Below are 18,920 nucleotides of genomic sequence, written 5' to 3' on the forward strand. Positions count from 1 at the left end.
TCAGGGTAACTCAGAATAAGTGATGCAGGTAGGATTTGAACCCATGCAGTCAGACTCTAGAGCCTATACTCAGCCAAAATGCTGTACTAAATAGACTTCAGTTCACGGTTAAAACCAGAGTTAAAGTTTTATACGATTGTTAATTTTTAAAAACTTGATTTAGCTGGTCTTTCTTAGTTGGAGACTTTGCTTGTATTTAGCGTTCTTAGGGAAGAGAGTACAAATTTCTATAAAGATGTGATACTGTAAAACACAAACTTGACCTCTCATCACTTTTATCTCTTTAGGGACTCCAGTTCAGAATGATCTCCAAGAATTTTTTGCATTAATTGATTTTGTAAATCCAGGAATATTAGGCTCTTTGCCGTCTTATAGAAAAATATATGAAGAACCCATTATTAAATCGAGACAACCTTCTGCTTCTGAGGTATAATTTACTCAATAAGTAGGTTAAAAATGATCAGTTTGGGAAAATCATCCATAACTTGGGTATTATTTTAATTTAGGAAAAAGTAAATTAATAGAGTGATTTTTAAAATTTTACCCACAATCGTTCAACTCCTTTTGCATATCTTACTTAAGAAAATGACCCTATCACTTGAAAAAGATTCATAAATAGGCACTTCACAGAGAATTATAAATGGCAGTAAAACACATAAAAACGTTCATCTTTACTGGTATTGAAAAAGGTAAACCAAATAACCATGAAGTAACTTTTGTACTTTTCTACTGATGTTTTAGTTGGTTAGATTTACATTGTAATAGCAAGTGTACATAGGAGTACTATTCTCTACTGATTGGAATATAAATTGATATGGCTGGAGGATAGTTTGGCAATATGTATCAAAAGCCTTAAAATTGGGTATAAATATTTACTGAGCATTTTCCATGAACTAGGAACTATATAAAAAATAATGATTGGGCTTCCCTGGTGGCACAGTGGTTAAGAATCCACCTGCCAATGCAGGGGACATGGGTTCGAGTCCTGGTCCAGGAAGATCCCACATGCCGCAGAGCATCTAAGCCCATGCACCACAACTACTGAAGCCCACGCGCTTAGAGCCCGTGCTCTGCAACAAAAGAAGCCACTGCAGTGAGAAGCCTGTGCACCTTGCACACCACAATGAAGAGTAGCCCTCGCTCGCCGCAACTAGAGGAAGCCCGCGTGCAGCAATGAAAACCCAACGCAGCCAAAAATAAATAAATAAATAAAATTAAATTAAAGGAAAAATAATGATTTAAGCATATATTTAATAGAATGGGAAATGTTTATGATACATTATTTAAAAATAAAATCACATTCATTTATTTACCCAACACTTACATATTAAATACCTAAAGTGGGCCAAATGCTAAGTGCCAGACACTGGGGAATATGGTGATAAGCCAAACTGGTTGGTTGTTCCCATGAAGCTTTGTGGTTTGAGATACTGTTTTTGTTACAAATAAAAATAAAATATCTAATATATTTACATATTTATGCAAACAAAATGGTTTTGAAGATATACATAAAAAGTCTTGGCAGCATTGGCTGTTTCTGGTTGATGAAAGTTGGCTTTAATTTTCTTATTTTTGCATAACTATATTTTCTGACCTTTCTCCAGTGAACCAATTATTTTGTAATAAAAATTGAGAATAGTTTTAAAATATAAGGGAAATTTTCTGTGATTTATATAGAAACAAATATGTACATATGGGATTTATTTTAAGCTTCCCTGTGAAGTTCTATACACTTAAAAGATTCTATGTAGAGAATTAATTTTTTTATTTATTTATATTTTTTGGCTGCGTTGGGTCTTCACTGCTGCACCGGGCTTTCTCTAGTTGCGGCGAGTGGGGGGCTACTCTTCGTTGTGGTGTGCGGGCTTTTCATTGCGGTGGCTTCTCTTGTTGCAGAGCATGCGCTCTAGGTGCGCAGTCTCAGTAGTTGTGGCGCACAGGCTTAGTTGCTCCGTGGCATGTGGGATCTTACCGGACCAGGGATCGGACCCGTGTCCCCTGCATTGAAAGGCAGATTCTTAACCACTGCACTACCAGGGAAGTCCCCTATGTAGAGAACGTAAACATAAATTTCATTCATACTGTATTTTGACTTTAAAAATGTACTATTATTTTACGAACAATGTGTAATGATTTTGAAAGAGTCAGCAGTACCTTGTGCCAATAATTTCTTGTAAGCTTAGTTTTAGGATCAATTACTTGTCAAAATATTTTCTTCCAAGAATTTGCTCTGTTAGTGCTTTGATAATGATTTTAAGACCATGTACTGTTACAGTCTTCTCATAAAAGCTTACTTTCAGACAATTCGGTTTGTGGATTATTGATTTCCAGTGGTTCTCAATGGTGGCAATAGCCAAACAATCAAGGATTCGGAGACTGTGGCTTCACTTAATTAAATGATTATGCTAAACATTTAAAGAGATGATTGTTGATTTTTCTATTCTAAACTGTATTTCATTTCTTTTATTTAAAAAAAATCTGAAGGGAAGCAATTAGTAAATGGTTGATCATTATAAAATGTTTAATGTTCATTTAACTGCATGTTCTGGGTTGGCCAAAAGGTTCGTTTGATTTTTTTCTGTAAGATTTGGCTCCAGTAGCGCTTAGTTGTCTTTAACTTCATTCGAAACAGTTTTGTTAGATTGTATTGTGACAGCTGTCATATCAGCATGCATTTAAAAAAAAACTTATCAGAATTGGTGATTTTTTTGTGTAGCCATTTTAATATTGAAGATGAAAGAAAAAAAGCAACATTTTTGGCATATTATGCTTTCTTATTTCAAGAAAGGTAAAAACACAACTGAAATGCAAAAAAAGATTTGTGCAGTATATGGAGAAGGTGCTGTGACTGATTGGATGTGTCAAAAGTGGTTTGCGAAGTTTCGTGCTGGAGTTTTCTTGCTGGATGATGCTCCATGGTCGGGTAGACCAGTTGAAGTTGATAGCGATCAAATCAAGACATTAATTGAGAAAAATTAATCAACATTAAACCACATGGGAGATAGCCAACATACTCACAATATCCATATTAAGCATTGAAAGTCATTTGCACCAGCTTGGTTTTGTTAATCACTTTGATGTTTGGGTTCCACATAAGTTAAGCAAAACAAAAAACAAAACAAAAAAAACCTTCTTGACTGTATTTCCACATGCAATTATCGATACTTAAATGTAATGAAAACGTTCCAGTTTTAAAACAAATCGTCTCGGGCGTTGAAAAGTGGATACTATACAATAATGTGGAATGGCAGAGATCGTGGGGCAAGTGAAATGAACCACCACCAACCACACCAAAGGCCGGTCTTCATCCAAAGAAGGTGATGTGTGTATACGGTGGGATTGGGAGTCTTCTATTATGAGCTCCTTCCAGAAAACCAAACGATTAATTCCAACAGTACTGCTACCAGTTAGACCAACCGAAAGCAGCACTTGACGAAAAGCATACGGAATTAGTCAACAGAAAACGCATAATCTTCCATCAGGATAATGCAAGAACATATGTTTTTTGATAACCAGACAAAAACTGTTACAGCTTGGCTGGGAAGTTCTGATTCATCTGCCGTATTCACCAGACATTGCACCTTAGTATTTCCATTTATTTCAGTCTTTACAAAATTCTCTTAGTGGAAAAAAATTTCACTTCCCTAGAAGACTGTAAAAGGCACCTGGAACAGTTCTTTGCTCAAAAAGACAGAAAGTTTTGGGAAGATGGAATTATGAAGTTGCCTGAAAAATGACAGAAGGTAGTGGAACAAAACAGTGAATATGTCGTTCAATAAAGATCTTGGTGAGAATGAAAAATGTGTCTTTTATTTTTACTTAAAAACTGAAGGAACTTTTTGGCCAGCCCAGTGGGTTTTTTTGGTTTTTTTTTTTTTTTTTTTGTCTAAAACACTTCTAAGTCTGCTGTTTTTCCATAGGAAGAAAAGGAGTTAGGAGAGAGAAGAGCAGCTGAACTTACTTGCCTCACTGGGCTCTTTGTCCTTAGACGAACCCAAGAAGTCATAAATAAATATCTCCCACCTAAGATAGAGAATGTAGTCTTTTGCCGACCAGGAGCCCTACAGGTTGAACTTTATCGAAAACTGTTGAATTCTCAGGCTGTCAGATTCTGTCTTCAAGGATTGTTGGAAAATAGTTCTCATCTAATATGTATTGGAGCTCTTAAAAAACTGTGCAATCACCCCTGCCTTTTGTTCAGCTCAGTAAAGGTAAGTAGTGTATGAGCCTACGTCAGGAATATGAGCTGAGGGTTCTATGTCATGTGAACCTAAGAGGGCAGATTGGACTAATCCCTGGGGTTGCATTTGTGGGTTTTCCAAAAGCTGTGCAGCCTCTCCAGTGTGATTCTTCTTTAGAGTTTATCCAGCCTTCTGCTTGTTCTTCAGAGCATGACCATATTCATAGAGCTGAACGAGGGATGAAATGGGCTTGAGGCTCTGCCTTCTAGAGTTTGTGCCCCCTGCCCTTTGGCGCCTCATCTAATGCTCGGTCCTGGTTTCCCTTCCTATTTTATATTAATATAGCCAGTCAGTTTGTTTGGAGCTAACAAATACAAAATTTACCATTAAGAAATAATTTATTTTTTCCTCATAAAAGTAATACATGATTGTTGTATGAAATCTATAAAATTCAAAAAAATGGCAAAGAAGAAAATAAAGATCATCTACTGGTTATAATGTAAATTGGTACAACTGGGAGACAGTTTGGCAATATGTATCAAAAACCTTAAAATTTAATGTATCTTGTGACCTGGTAATACCACTTTGAATAATTTGTCATAAAGAGATAAAGCTCTCCAGCCACAGAAAACCACATTTGGTATTAATAATCTTAGTTAATACTCATTAAACACCATGTACCAAACACTAAGTACTTTTCTAGTATTATTTTTTTTATTCTTCACAAAATTCTATGGAGTAAGTACTATTGTTACCATCCCCATTTTTGGGTGAGGAAACGGACTCAAAGATACCCATAAGTAGTCTTTTCTAGAGGAACTTAATTTTAATGATGCTATGCTTATTATTTAAAAATCTATTATTATTATTATTACTAAATAAATTGTGGACATTTCCCCAAATTAGAGGCCTTCTACAAGTATGATTTTTAATGGCTACATAGTTGACCTGACCATTTGGATATTAATGAACATAAGGCAGTTTGGGGTATAGTGAGAGTTTTCTGTTTTGGTGTTGGAACTAGGTATCAGTCCCTACTCTACTACTTGTTTAATTAAAGACAAGTTTAACCATGGCCAGATTGTGTCTGTGAGCCTCAGTTTGTCTTAACTGAAACTCAGAGACAATAATAACTTCCTGATAATGTTATTGTGGCAATTTGATGAATTTTTATTACAACTATAACTGAATATTACAACTCATAACTGAAGAGTATTGGGTTGCAGAGAGTCAGAGAAGAGATTGCCCTGTCTAGTTGATGTGAGGAATCTAACTGGTAAATCTCTGTGATGCACCTCCATGCCTCAGGCTGTCTCAGCATAAAGATATTGTCTGTTAGTTGATTCTTAATTAGGATTATACATTACAGTCTTCAGGGGAGCTTTTAAGACTACATTTGTCCAGCCTAGGCACATATGAGCCGCTTCAGATTCTCTGAGAGTAGGACCCAGTCATGAAGATTTTAAAAAAGCTCTCCCAAGTGATTCTGATTATGTGTTCCTGGCTAAGAACTTGTGCATTAAGATCATTCATCTCCCTTGTAGTTTGATTTAATATTCACCAGACAACTTTCTGCTAATGATTTGCTTCCCCATGCACCTTTCATAGGACAGAATGCATAGACCAGTTGGTTTAAACAGGCAGGTCTCATTTATAGGTCAATAAATTTATATTCTGATTTATTCAGTCTCTTAATTTTGTTAGTATGGCTCATTTCCCTAGAGCTTAAGCATATGCAAGTTTCTGAACATGAAAAGCTGTGGATTAGACCCTGGGTCTGTGGTCCTTTGATAACCTCGCCAAGGTGTAGGCATTTTAGGAAACCTAACCCAAAGCAGCCAGCAACCATCTCTCCTCTCATGTGTATCCCAGTTATGTAAATATCTTAGGGTTCCAAGTATTTTTAATCAAGTGACTTTACCCAAATATTGCTATGTTTTGGGAATAAGCCAGATTAAAATTAGTACTTTGTGCCCAGCATTTTATACTACTTGATTCACTGCCCTTAAGATGTTTCTAGTATTGTTAAAGGATTACAACACACATTAAAAAATTAGGGAATTGTTAAAAAAAAAGTATATAGTTAATTGAATAATTAAATAAATTCGAAGTTGAAATGTACTGTGTAACCATAAAGGTTAAAAGTCAATGCCCCCCAAAAGGGGGCATGTGAGTAATCAGGTGGAATTTGCATTGGGCCCTCAAGTATTTATAGGATTGGGATAATTGGGCAAAAAAAAGATGGCGCATTCCAGGCAGGGGTAGTAGGTTGAACAAAGTTTCAAGAACAATGATAAATCTGGTAAATGTGGGAGAGAGTGACGAGAACTGCCAATCCCAGAAATTTTATCTAAAAAAGTGATGCAGTCATTAACAAATGTAATCTCCAGTATGTGTTCACATGTCAGCTAGGCAGTTTCAGGGGGAATTTCAGAGGTGGTGATAATCTCTTTGGAATAAAATTATATAAAAACTATTGGTAAAATAAACAAAATATTATAAATAACAATAGATTTCTCTGTTAACTTCTTGGCAGAGTTGTTCCTTCTTGTAGAAGAAATTGATAAGATTGAGTGGACTGTCGTGCTTGATCTTGAGTATCACCTGGGAGGTGCTGTGTGAGCCTGCAAACTGGGAGAGAAAAGTACTAGCAGGGAGGGAAGGAGGGAAGAAGAGAGAAAAAGGTAGCAATGATGAGAAGTCTCAGGGTTTTGGAGAGGACAGATTTCCTAGAACTGTTTGCCCTCTATTTTCCTCCTGTTTATTTCTCTGCTACCCACTTCCCCATCAGTCACACATCGGCAATGATACTGCGCTTGTGGGGTTCAGGGAACAGGCATTTGGAGACAGCATTAGAACTGCTCTGTAATCAAAAATGACCAAATTGTGACCTATGAAGATTAACATAGCAATTAGATTGGGCTTTTCAGGTAGCTATTAATCTTCAGTTTTTTCCCCATAATTTTAGCATTTTTCCCCTTCCGATTAAAAAAACATGAACCAGTGTTGACAGTCATCCTTTTGAACAGGAAAAAGAATGCAGCTCAACTTGGGATGAGAATGAAGAAAGGAATCTATATGAAGGCTTGATAAATGTGTTTCCTGCTGATTACAACCCACTCATGTTTACTGAAGAAGAGTCAGGAAAACTACAGGTGCTTTCAAAGCTCTTAGCTGTTATCCACGAACTTTGTCCTGATGAAAAGTAAGAAGTCAATTTAATAAACCACTTGTAAGTGCTTATGGAATTTCAGCTTAGACTCTGTCCTTATTCCCTCCCCTCACTGCCTCTTTTTGAAAAGAAAACATTAAAAATAAGTTGTTTTCTTCTTTGGGGGCATGGTTAGCTCCCAGTCTTTTGTAAACTTATCATTAACAGTGTGTCTGTAAGCTTTTATTTAAGAAAAACTAAATGTAAATACATATATTTTAAAAACCCTAGAGACGTCTTTTGATATTATAACACCTAACTCGTTTCTTTATCACTTTCAGAATCCTTTGTTCTTTTTCTGTCCTGAAACGTTGATACTCCTGAGGGCTTTGTCTTCAGCCTCCTTCTCACTCTAAACACCCTTCCTGGTTTAGCTCTACTCCTCGTAGTTTCAGCTATCATCCACATGGTGTTGATTCAAAATCTGTATCTCTAGTCCAAGCCTCTCTTCTAGTTTCCACATCCTTCTTTCTATTTAATGGACATCTAAATCTGTCTGGACCTCAACTTCTCGTGTACTAAACCAGCTTTATCATTTTGCCATTGCAAGACTGATCCTTTTTGATTTTTCCTTGGCTTGATGAATGGTACCATAATGCAAGCGAAAAACACTCGTCATTCTAGACTTACTTTTCTCCTTCACTTTCCCGGTGTCATCAGTCACTACATTCTATTCTATTGATTTTATTTAATTTCAGGAATCCGTTTCCTTTCAGGTATCAAGATTTTTTTTTTAGTAACTATTTTAAATTTTATTAAAAAATTTTAATTTTTAAATTTATTTTTATTGACGTAGAGTTGAATTATAATGTTGTGTTAATTACTGCTGTACAGCACCAAGATATTTGTTTTGATTCTTGTAATTACTGATTGGCTTGTGGTGGTCTCTTATAAATTATGTCCCTCTTACTTTCAATCCCACTGCATATCAATATTGCCCTAAATTATATTAAATACAAATGTGAACATGTTACTCCTTTTCTCAAAAATCATTCAAAGATTCCTAGTTGCCTTCCAGAAATTTCTAAACTATAGCACATTGAGCAAGACTCTTCATGACCTGGGTGGTGCCTCCTTTTCCAGCCTCATACCTCTTGACTCCTTCACACTTATCATGTGGTCCAATCATACCAGACTATTTGCAAAACCGGCAATTTGCTCTACTTCTCACCTCTGCTCTTACCTGTTTCAGGTTCCTATGCCTGGTGTACCTCCACTTCTCATTCTTCTGACCAACTTTCTCTTCTTTAAGACTCAGCTCGGATGCTTTCTCCTCTTAGAAGCCACTGGCCTCATAGTGAGTTAGATGCCCCTCTTCTGTACTCCCTTAGCATCCTGTACCTCCCTCTAATGGAGCTCTTCTCACGTTATATTGTAATCATTAGTTCTCTTCTGTGTCAGCACCTATAGTGCAGGGACTATGTCTTAATTATTCTTGTAGGAGGTATTCAAACTGTTTTTGAATTAAGGCAAAAATACAGAGAAAAAATTGCAAAATAATAATTATATTTAATTGTCAAGGAATCTACTCAACCTCTTTGGAGCATTAATAGTATCATTTGACTTGTGAAAATTTTTAGATTTATTTTTCATAATGAAGTGACTAAAATAAGGAAACTTTCTATGAACTCTTTAATACAGTTTGATTAAAATGTTTTATTAGATAATATTTTATATATACAAGAGTGTGCAATGTATGTATATATATATGCAGATTGTGACCCAGTTTGAACTTAGAGTATAAACTTTTAGTTAGACTTTTATTTGCATCTTGTCTTCACTGGATTCTGTTTTTCCCTTTTTTCTGAACATGGGATAGGTGGTTATTGTTGGACAAGGAATATGAGTGAACAGAATTTTAGAGGAAATGAGAAGAGATCAAGTGTGACTGTAGGTTTGAGAATTTATCCTTGAAGATGTTCTAGAGGAAAGTTCCCCGCTTGTGGTGGGAAGGAAGGAACGAGGAAGAAAAATATAATTTGGGGGTAGGGGTTGGGTTGGAGTCATTTTGACTGCTTGTGTATCCTAAGAAAACTGAATCCTGCCTTGTCCGATGAAAGAAGAAATAGCACTTCCATCAGTGGCACAGACTGTTCTGGTGCTTCACATTATCTGAAGAGATGGACCTTTCTTTTTAAATTGTGGTAAAATACACATAACATGAATTTACTATCTTAGTTATTTCTAAGTGTATTGTTCATTAGTGTTAGGTATACGCTCACTGTTGTGCAACCAATCTCCAGTACTCTTTTCATCTTGCAAAACTGAGCTATACCCATTAAACGACAACTCCCCATTCCTGCTTTTCCTCTACTTTCTGTCTCCATGAATCTGACTACTGTAGGTACCTTATATAAGTGAAATCATATGATGTTTTGTCTTTTGATGACTAGCTTATTCTACTTAGCATAGTGTCCTCAGAGTTCATCGATGTTGTAGCATGTCAGAATTTCTTTCCTTTTTAAGGCTGAGTAATGTTCCACTGCATATATATAACATTTTGTTTACCCATTCATCTGTCGATGGATAGTTGGGTTGCTTCTGCCTTTTGACGATTATGAATAATGTTGCTGTGAACATGGGTGTACCAACACCTTTTTGAGACCCTGTTTTCAGTTCCTTTGAATATATGTCCAGAAGTAGGATTGTTGGATCATATGTTAATTCTCTCTTTAATTTTTTGAGGAACCTCCATAATCTTTTTCGTAGTGGCCACACCATTTTACATTCTTACTAACAGTGGACAAAGGTTCCAACTTCTCAACAACCTTGCCAGCTTTGCTATTTTCTGGTCTGTTTTGTTTTGTTTTTGACAGTAGCCATCCTAACGGGTGTGAGATGATATCTCATTGTGGTTTTGATTTGCATTTCCCTAGTAATTAGTAATGTTGGGCATCTTTTGATGTACTTGTTGACTATTTGTATATTTTCTTTCAAAGACGTCTGTTCAAGTCCTTTGCCCATTTTTTTAAATTGGGTTTTTTTTTTTATTGTTGTCATTATTGAATTGTAGCCCCCTCCCCCCTTTTTTTTAATGGCCAATTGGGTATAGAGGCCAGGTTTTCCACATCTGAGCTGCCTATGCACAAACATCTCCTAAACCTTTAAAATATGTAGCTAGAAGTTGCTCACAGTGTTTGACTTCAGGGATAGTATTACTGTCTACACCTGATCTACTGTGTTATTGTTAACTAGAACTGGATAGTTCTATTTTCGGTCTACAGGCAGAACTCTTCTGCAGTGCTTTTGTGCATATTGAGATGAATTAGAATTGGGTGGAGGCATATCTGAGAACTCCTGGCTTGTCTGGCTGGTGGCCCTTTTATGGAATTTTTTTAAAGAATACTTCAAAATTTAAAAAGTTCCTCTTCCCTCCTGGTTGTTGCATTCACGCACTAGGCTTCATGGCTTGGAGAGTAGAGTTCATGCCGAATTCCACCCCCCTGCATCTCTTGGTTGGACAGTCTTGTGCTGGGTGCAGCTTGCACTATACCTGACATGGCAGCCTTGCCTACAGATTTCAACTGCTTTCAGGGACAGTATAGTGACCATAAAAATAATAGCCTTGTTTGAAAGTGGTATGTATGTGTGGCGGGGCTCTAGACCTCTGGAAGGGGATTGTCCAAGGCTCTTTACCAAGATAGTCACCTATCCCATCAATCTACATCTAGCCTTGTAAGAACTTGTTGGGGGAAAATATTCTAAAGCCAGATTTCCTCCAGTCCAGTAAAGTTGTATCAGCAAAACTATGTTTAGATAATGTTATTCATCCCCGTAATAGTATAGAAAAGGAAGGGAAAAATGACTGAATTATTATATAGGAATTTTGACAGATTGCATAAATGGTCTTAAGTTCTCCCTCCCTATATCCACGTTCCTTTGCTGGATAACTTTGGGTGATCTACCATTCTGATCTAACTTTGCTGGTCTAACTTGGCTGATCTACCATCAGCCACGTGATTTGAATTGGTCCGTGAGGTGCTGGCAAACATGGCAGAAGAAGAGGCTTGAAAAGATCTTGTGCAGTGGGGCTTGTCCTCCTTTGTGCTTCCTGGAAACTTTTTGTCACCATGTGAATAAGCCTGGGCTAGCCTGCTAGAGGGTAAGAGACCTGAGAAACTCAGATGAGGCTTCCCAGCCGAGGCCCCTCACCAGTCAGCCAGTTCCCAGTCTACTTGGCAGCTGACTGCAGATGCTTGAGTCAGCACAGCCACGACCAGCAGAGGAACCTCTTAGCTGAGCCCAGCCCAAATTGCCAACCTACGGAATTGTGAGCTAAATATAAAATAAATGGTTGCTGTTTTAAGCCACTGAGTTTTGGTTTGGTTTGTTATGTAGCCAAAGGTAACTGATACAGGAATACAAATATACATGATCTTTACCTTGTTAGCATAGATAATTAAGATAATCCTAACTGTTAAACATTTGCTTTATTTTAAAAATTTCTAGTGCTAATAATTATCCCACTAGTTATAAAACTTGTAGGAAATATTCTTGATCTGTTTTTTATTTTTTGCTTAATTTATCAAACTTTAGCTATTAGATAAATTCTGGTTTTACTTTTTAGCATATTTTATTGTTTAAAATTTTTATTTTATCAAAATGTTAAAAGGGCTTATCATTAAAAAAGGCAGGAGTTCATAGTTCCATCTCTCCCCCTTTGCATCCTGTTTCTCAGAGTCAATCACCAGCTCCCATTGTATGTTGCCAGACCATGTACTTATACGGCTATTTCTTGTCTTTTCCATATTTTCTTCATGAAAAACTCTAGCAGTTTTTCTTCATTCTTTATACATTGAGTTATAGTCTTTTTTTTAATATGATAATGCTTTTTGATAGTTTCCCATGGCTTTTATTTTATTTTATTTAGTTTTTGGTGGCACGCAGAACTTCCCTGACCAGGGATTGAACCCTTGCCCCCTGCAGGGGAAGCACAGAGTCTTAAACACTGGACCACTAGGGAAGTCCTGAGTTATAATCTTGATGTGCCTTAATATGGATCATGTTTTCATTTATTGAACTGAAAACTCTATAGTAAGTCGTTTTAATCTGAAGATCCCATGTCTGGGAAGCAGCTTCTTTCACAAAACAATTTTCTTTTGTTTTATTTGGAATTTCTGTCAGTCATATATTGAACCTCATGGATTGATTCTATAATTCTTTTTTCTTTCCTCTCCTGTTGGTCATCACTTTTCCTTTTTAATCTATTTCCGGGAAGATTCTCTTTCTTTCTTCTAAATCTCCTATTAAATTTTTATTTGGGCTGTCATTTTAAATTTCCAAGATAATTTTCTTATTCTTGATTGTTCTTTTTTATTGCCACCTCTTCTTGTGAATGCTATCTCTTATATGAGGGTATTAATTATTTCCTTAAAATTGTCTTCTGTTTCCTCCATTGCTCTGTTTTATTCATGTTTCTTTTTTTCTGTTTATTTGTTTTGGTTTCTATTTTTCGTGTTGGAGGCTGGCTTCAAGTAGCTGGTGGCCCTTGGTGTCCATTTATATTTAAGAGTAAGGCAGTAAAACACTAACTGAATGCTCTGTGTGCATGGGCAGGGCTTGTGGACTGCTGACCTGCGTTAGGTAACAGGTAGCGAGCTGGCTTTTTTACTTGGGGATTCCCTATCTGTGGACCTTTTCTCTGGGGCCATTCAAATGAGTCATTCCAGAGGTGAATCTTCCAATAATATCTTTCTTGGGATGTGGAATGTGAGTGGAATGCTTTGCTGCTGGTGTTCTGGGAGTTGGCAGAAAAGGGGGACTGGAATCTTACCATCCATTTTGCAGACCTTCATTTTGGTTTGTCACTATATCCCTGCCTTCTAGAGTTCCCTGGTCTAAGTTTCTTTGGTTTACTTTCTCCAGAGAATAAACATTCCAGTTGAGAAAGAAAAGCCAACTTAGTTACATGGGATGAGGGCCTGAGTTCTACTTACCAGTGCTCTTGTAATAGCTCCAGTCTAAACTCCTTTCTTCTGAGCTGGCTTTACGAGATTGTATGGTGTGAATGAACTTGTACCTGTTTCTTATTGGAATCTCTCTCTTTGGGCACTTAAGTTTCACTTTCTTTGTACTCCTAAGCAGGTCACCATTCCGCTATTCTCTGTTTTCATATATAAATGTCTCCTGTTTCATTAAAGATAGAGTTTGTCTTTCTGTTTCTTATTCTCCTGCTGTTCTTAGGGTGACTTAAGAGAGGTAAAGAAAGCAGAAAGTTCTTTACTCCACTATCTTGATGCTGGAAGCCTCTTAGATATTGACTTTTTTTTTTGGCCACGTGGCTTGTGGGAATCCCAGCTCCCCAACCAGGGATTGAACCTGTGCCCTCAGCAGTGAGAGTGTAGAGTCCTAACCACTGGGTGGCCAGGGAATTCCCTCTTAGATACTGATTTTAAAATTGAGTTTGAAGGAGAATCTGTGTTTTAATTGTACAAGGTCATTGTTGGATGTTCTATAAATATCAGTGATAGTATTATTGTGGTATTTTCCTTCAATTAAAAAAATCTAATACTGCTTTTAAATTGTGTATAAAGATTCTTTCTTTTTGATTGACAGGGTGGTGTTGGTATCCAACTATACACAAACCTTGAATATTTTACAAGAAGTATGCAAGCGTCATGGATATGCTTATACAAGGCTTGATGGACAAACACAGATCTCTCAAAGGCAACAAATTGTTGATGGCTTTAATAGTAAATACTCTTCTGATTTTATTTTTTTGTTAAGTTCAAAAGCTGGTGGTGTGGGACTTAACCTTATTGGAGGATCTCACTTAATTCTCTATGACATTGATTGGAATCCAGCCACTGATATCCAGGTAGGACTGTTTATGTATTAAACAAACATTATAGAATGCCTGTGGGGGATACAGGGCCTGCTGGGGATATGAGGAGGATGATGTATAATAACTGCTGCATATTGAACCCTTATTTTGTATCGGGCACTCTGCTAAGTGCTTTACATCTGTTTAATCATCCCCAATAATCCTACAAGTGTGGATATCCTAAGCCCTGTTTTACAGATGAAGTTATGGAAGTTTGCTCTCAGTCACATAGCTTATAAGAGGCAGAGCCAGGATTCACACCCAAACCTGTTATGTCTCCAGGCTCTAATATGCTGTGTAGTTGGGCCTTCAGGATCCTCATGACCATCAGGGGAAGACAATAAAGTGTTACAGGTGCTATGATCAGTGTTTGTGCAGGGTATGGTAAAGATATAAAATTAGCTTATTTAGGGAAATATTTCAGAAGCAGCCTTTGGTTTTCTTCAGCATACAGTCCATTTTCATGTATTTTGAGATTTCTACCTATGGATTTGCACCTCATATGGTATCTGTGTTAGGAGACCTGGAGACAACCCTCGGGTTCAATGATTCACTAGAAGGACTCACAGAATCAAGAAAAACAGCTATATTCATAGTTAAGTTTTATTACAGTGAAAGAATACAGACTAAAATCAACACAGGTAGAAGGTGCATAGGGTAGAGTCCAGGAGAGACCAGTTGTCCTTTTCCACTAGACTTGTATGGAACAACACTTAATTTTCCCAACATTAATGAGTGACAACACATGGAATATTGTCAACCAGAGAAGTTCACTTGAGCCTTGGTGTCCAGAGTTTTTGTTGGAGGTCAGTCATGTAGGCATGGATACCTGTGTGACTGACCTTAGTTGCTCAGTCTTCAATCCCTGCAGAGGTCAACTGGCCCAAGTCCCCACCTAAATCACACTGTTAGCATAAACTACTTGGTGTGGCCCAAGGTCCCAAGTAAACTAAGATGCTCTTATAGGGCAGGATACTCCAGGGCTTCCAGGAGCTGGTTGAAGGCCCGACTTTTCTTTGGAATGTGCAAGGTTTGAACATCAACCTTTTACTGTACAGTATCAGTGATAAATCCTAACACCACAGAGATCTACGTAGAGCCTGAGCTGATTGCAGGTATCCTAGGGATTCCTTAGGGGTGAATCATTAGCCTCTTAGACTGAGAATAAGCCCTCCATGCTATGCTTTACTTGATTCTTTGCATTCTTACTGCCCAAACTCGCTGTCCCATTTTTTGATGGAGATAGACCCTCTCACTGTTGCATGGCGCCCTGTAATTATTTTATAGTACCACAGTGAGTGTTCATTCATCCCTTTCCTTATCCCAGGAAAAAAATTTGAAGTGGAGAATGCTTAGGTATGCCTGGGCTTTGTTTTTTGAAGCTATAAGTGAAATCTAGAATTCCTAATCTTAATTGTATTAATGCAAGTTGCTTATGTGGCAAGGGTTATCATTAGTTTCTACTTGTACTCTCAGAATTCTCATTAATTTTCTATAGGCAATGTCTAGAGTGTGGAGAGATGGTCAGAAACATCCTGTACATATTTACAGACTCCTAACCACAGGTAATAACCCTTCAGTGTGACAAAAATGTATTCCCTTTGAATAATTAAAGATTCTTTTTGTTGTTAATCTGTGCTTCAGTATCAGGAATACTGTTATTTTGTTAGCTAGTATACTAAGAAACATGCTTTACCCTACAAAAATAACAGATGTAAAGATCTGAAGGAAATCTAATGAATGTTTTCTCTTCAGGTACAATAGAAGAAAAGATCTATCAAAGGCAGATCAGTAAGCAAGGTCTTTCTGGGGCAGTTGTAGACCTAACCAAGACATGTGATCATATTCAGTTTTCAGTAGAAGAACTTAAAAATTTGTTCACATTACATGAAAGTTCACATTGTGTTACTCATGACCTGCTTGACTGTGAATGTACAGGAGAAAATCATACAGGTTAGTTGTATTTTAATTGTTACGATGATGAAGTTAATTGGTCTCCCTTTAGTAGTTGAAAATATTTAAATACAGAATAACTAAAATATTTACCCCTTGCATATGTTAGTTTTCTTTTCTCCTCAGGTCACAGGGCAGCTGCCACATGGGTATTTGAGAAAATTTTAGTTAGAACCTTATTAGTTCTCTCAATTTAGCTTCTTATTTACGAATCAGTTGTGAAAAATTTGGCCTATTGGTAAAATCTTTCAAATCCTGATAATAATGACTTCAGAATTAGGGAAATGTTTTTAATCCTTATTTCTGTTTCACAAAAAACATAACACTTGACAGAATAATCCTACTGTCTAGGATTTTGTGTAGAACTTTTATTTTTAAAAAGTTTATTTTGTGTAGAACTTATTCCTAATGAGGTCATATTTTCTGGGGCAGTAAGCATGAGCTGCCATACTTCTCAGTGCTTCATGCACTGCTCGTGCTGCTTAAATGAGGCTGAAAGCGTCAACCCTCCAGAATTAATACCATTCAAATAGGTACTGGATCAGGAGTAGCACTTGAGCAACCAATGTCCAGTAGTTGGAAATCACTTGATAAATTGTGTTGAGATGGGTTTAAGAAGTAAAACTGTATAAGACTAACATGGAAGAATTTACATTTTATATAATCTACACTGATCTTCTCTATAGTATGATTTTTCCATCTTAGTAATTTCTTCTCTTATTATTTCTCTTTTCCCCTGTATTTATCTAAATTTTTTTTTTCTTATTTTCTAAAGCTGAATCCTTAGCTTAATGGCTTTCAGTCCTCTTTTCTGAAATGGGAATTTAAGGCTGTAAATTTTCCTCTAAGCTGAATCTCATAATTTTGATATGCAGTCTTTTTATTATTCAGTTCTAAATATATTTTTTTCCATTATAATTTATTCTTTGGCTCAGAGGTGTTTAAAAGTATGTTTTATGATGTATTTTAGTTTTTGTTATTGAATTTTAGCTACTGCACTGTAGTCACAAATATGGTCTGCATGATATTGATTCTTTGGAAACTATAGAGACTTGGTGTGTGGCCTGGTGTGTTTACTTTGTAAATATTTTTGTACACGAAAAGAATGTGTATTCTCTTAATTACTTAGTTTAGAGTTCGCCATATTAGTCAAATTTTCTGTTACCGAATTAGTTTTTTCTTATTTTACAGATTTAAAAATTTACTAATTTAACTGAAAAATTGATAATATATTTACCTGTCTCAACTATTTAAAAATATAAAATGTATATGGTGAAAACTCTTCCTCCCATAATGCCGTCATCTGCCGAGTTTCTAGTCCTGCTACCCTATGCAAAACCAGTATTATTAGTTTTATGTGTATCCTTCTAGATATATTTTTATGCATATGCAAGGAACTCTTGCCCAGTTTTTCCCCCAATAAAGGGTAGTGTAATATGTGTATAGTTCTGTACCTGTTTCATTGAATAGTATCTTGAGATCTCCCGTATCATTAAAGAGTTTCCTCATTCTTTTTTTCTCTCAGCTATATAATCCTCCCTTGTATGAATAGACCATAATTTATTCATCTGACCTTACAGCTGTATAATTAGGTTCTTTCCAGTCAGTATATATCTTTATTCGTACATCTTTTTCTATATCTTCAAATATCTCTATAAGGTAAATTATCAGTGTTGCTGTGTCAGAGAATATGTGCATTTGTAATTCTGATAGATCTTGCTAAGGTGCCCTCCACTGGGGGTTGTATCATTTATACCCCACCAACAATATACTATTTCCCCACAGCTTTACCAGTTTAGGATTATCAATTGTTTGGATTTTTGCCAATCTGATAGTAAAAGACATGGTATATTGGTCTAGTTTTAATTTAATTTAACTTTATTATGAGTGAAGTTGGGTATATTTTCCTATGGTTAAGAGCTGTATTTCCTTTATGTGAACCACCTGCTCATATCATTTGCCCATTTTTCTATTAATGACCTAATTCTGTGTTAGGCATATCTGTTATTGAAAGAGATATGTTAAAATCTTACAGTATGACAGTGGATTTGTCAGTTTCTTGTTATTCTGTCAATTTTTGCTTTATATATTTTGTATCTTCTTTGTAAAAATTTTTTCATTATTATTTATTTATTTTATTATTATGTAGTGATTGCTTTATCTCTGATGTCTTTTGCTTTCATTTTGTCTTTAGTTAACATATTACACTGACTTTTTAAAATTTTTATTGGAGTATAGTGGATTTGCGATGTGTTAGTTTCAGGTGTACAGCAAATACACTGACTTTCTTATTGTTAGTATTTGTCTGGTATATCTTTTTCTGTTCTTTTATCTTTCTGTGTCCTTATGTTTTAGGTATCTTTCATGTAAATAATATGAGGCTGGATTTTCTATTTTATCCAGTCTGATGTTCTCTTTTTTAAAGATTTAATTTTATTTATTTTTGGCTGCATTGGGTCTTCGTTGATGCACGGGGGCTTTCTCTAGTTGCGGCGAGCAGGGGCTACTCTTTGTTGCAGTGCGCAGGCTTCTCATTGCGGTGGCTTCTCTTGTTGCGGAACACGGGCTCTAGGCACGTGGGCTTCAGTAGTTGTGGCACGAGGGCTCAGTAGTTGTGGCTCACGGGCTCTATAGTGCAGCCTCAGTAGTTGTGGCACATGGGCTTAGTTGCTCTGCGGCATGTGGGATCTTCCTGGACCAGGGCTCGAACCCACGTCCCCTGCATTGGCAGGCGGATTCTTAACCACTACGC

The 18,920-nt window shown here is 36.6% G+C and overlaps 1 protein-coding gene across 3 annotated transcripts in view; it reads left to right on the forward strand.

The window, feature by feature from the left end:
• Positions 1 to 18,920, forward strand: part of RAD54B (RAD54 homolog B) — a 114,339-nt gene that overhangs the window by 76,381 nt on the left and 19,038 nt on the right. For all 3 annotated transcript variants that reach the window (XM_022584786.3, XM_089898903.1, XM_089898904.1), the window contains 6 exons: positions 288 to 427; positions 3,921 to 4,211; positions 7,211 to 7,386; positions 13,948 to 14,209; positions 15,714 to 15,780; positions 15,971 to 16,168. In XM_022584786.3, the coding sequence (XP_022440494.1) occupies positions 288 to 427; positions 3,921 to 4,211; positions 7,211 to 7,386; positions 13,948 to 14,209; positions 15,714 to 15,780; positions 15,971 to 16,168 (1,134 nt within the window). The remainder of the gene's footprint in view (positions 1 to 287; positions 428 to 3,920; positions 4,212 to 7,210; positions 7,387 to 13,947; positions 14,210 to 15,713; positions 15,781 to 15,970; positions 16,169 to 18,920) is intronic.

This window comes from Delphinapterus leucas, chromosome 17 (assembly GCF_059928025.1).
Source record: "Delphinapterus leucas isolate spDelLeu-1000000601 "Yukka" chromosome 17, BTC_Dleu_Yukka2, whole genome shotgun sequence".
In the NCBI taxonomy this organism is placed as follows: Eukaryota; Metazoa; Chordata; class Mammalia; order Artiodactyla; family Monodontidae; genus Delphinapterus; species Delphinapterus leucas.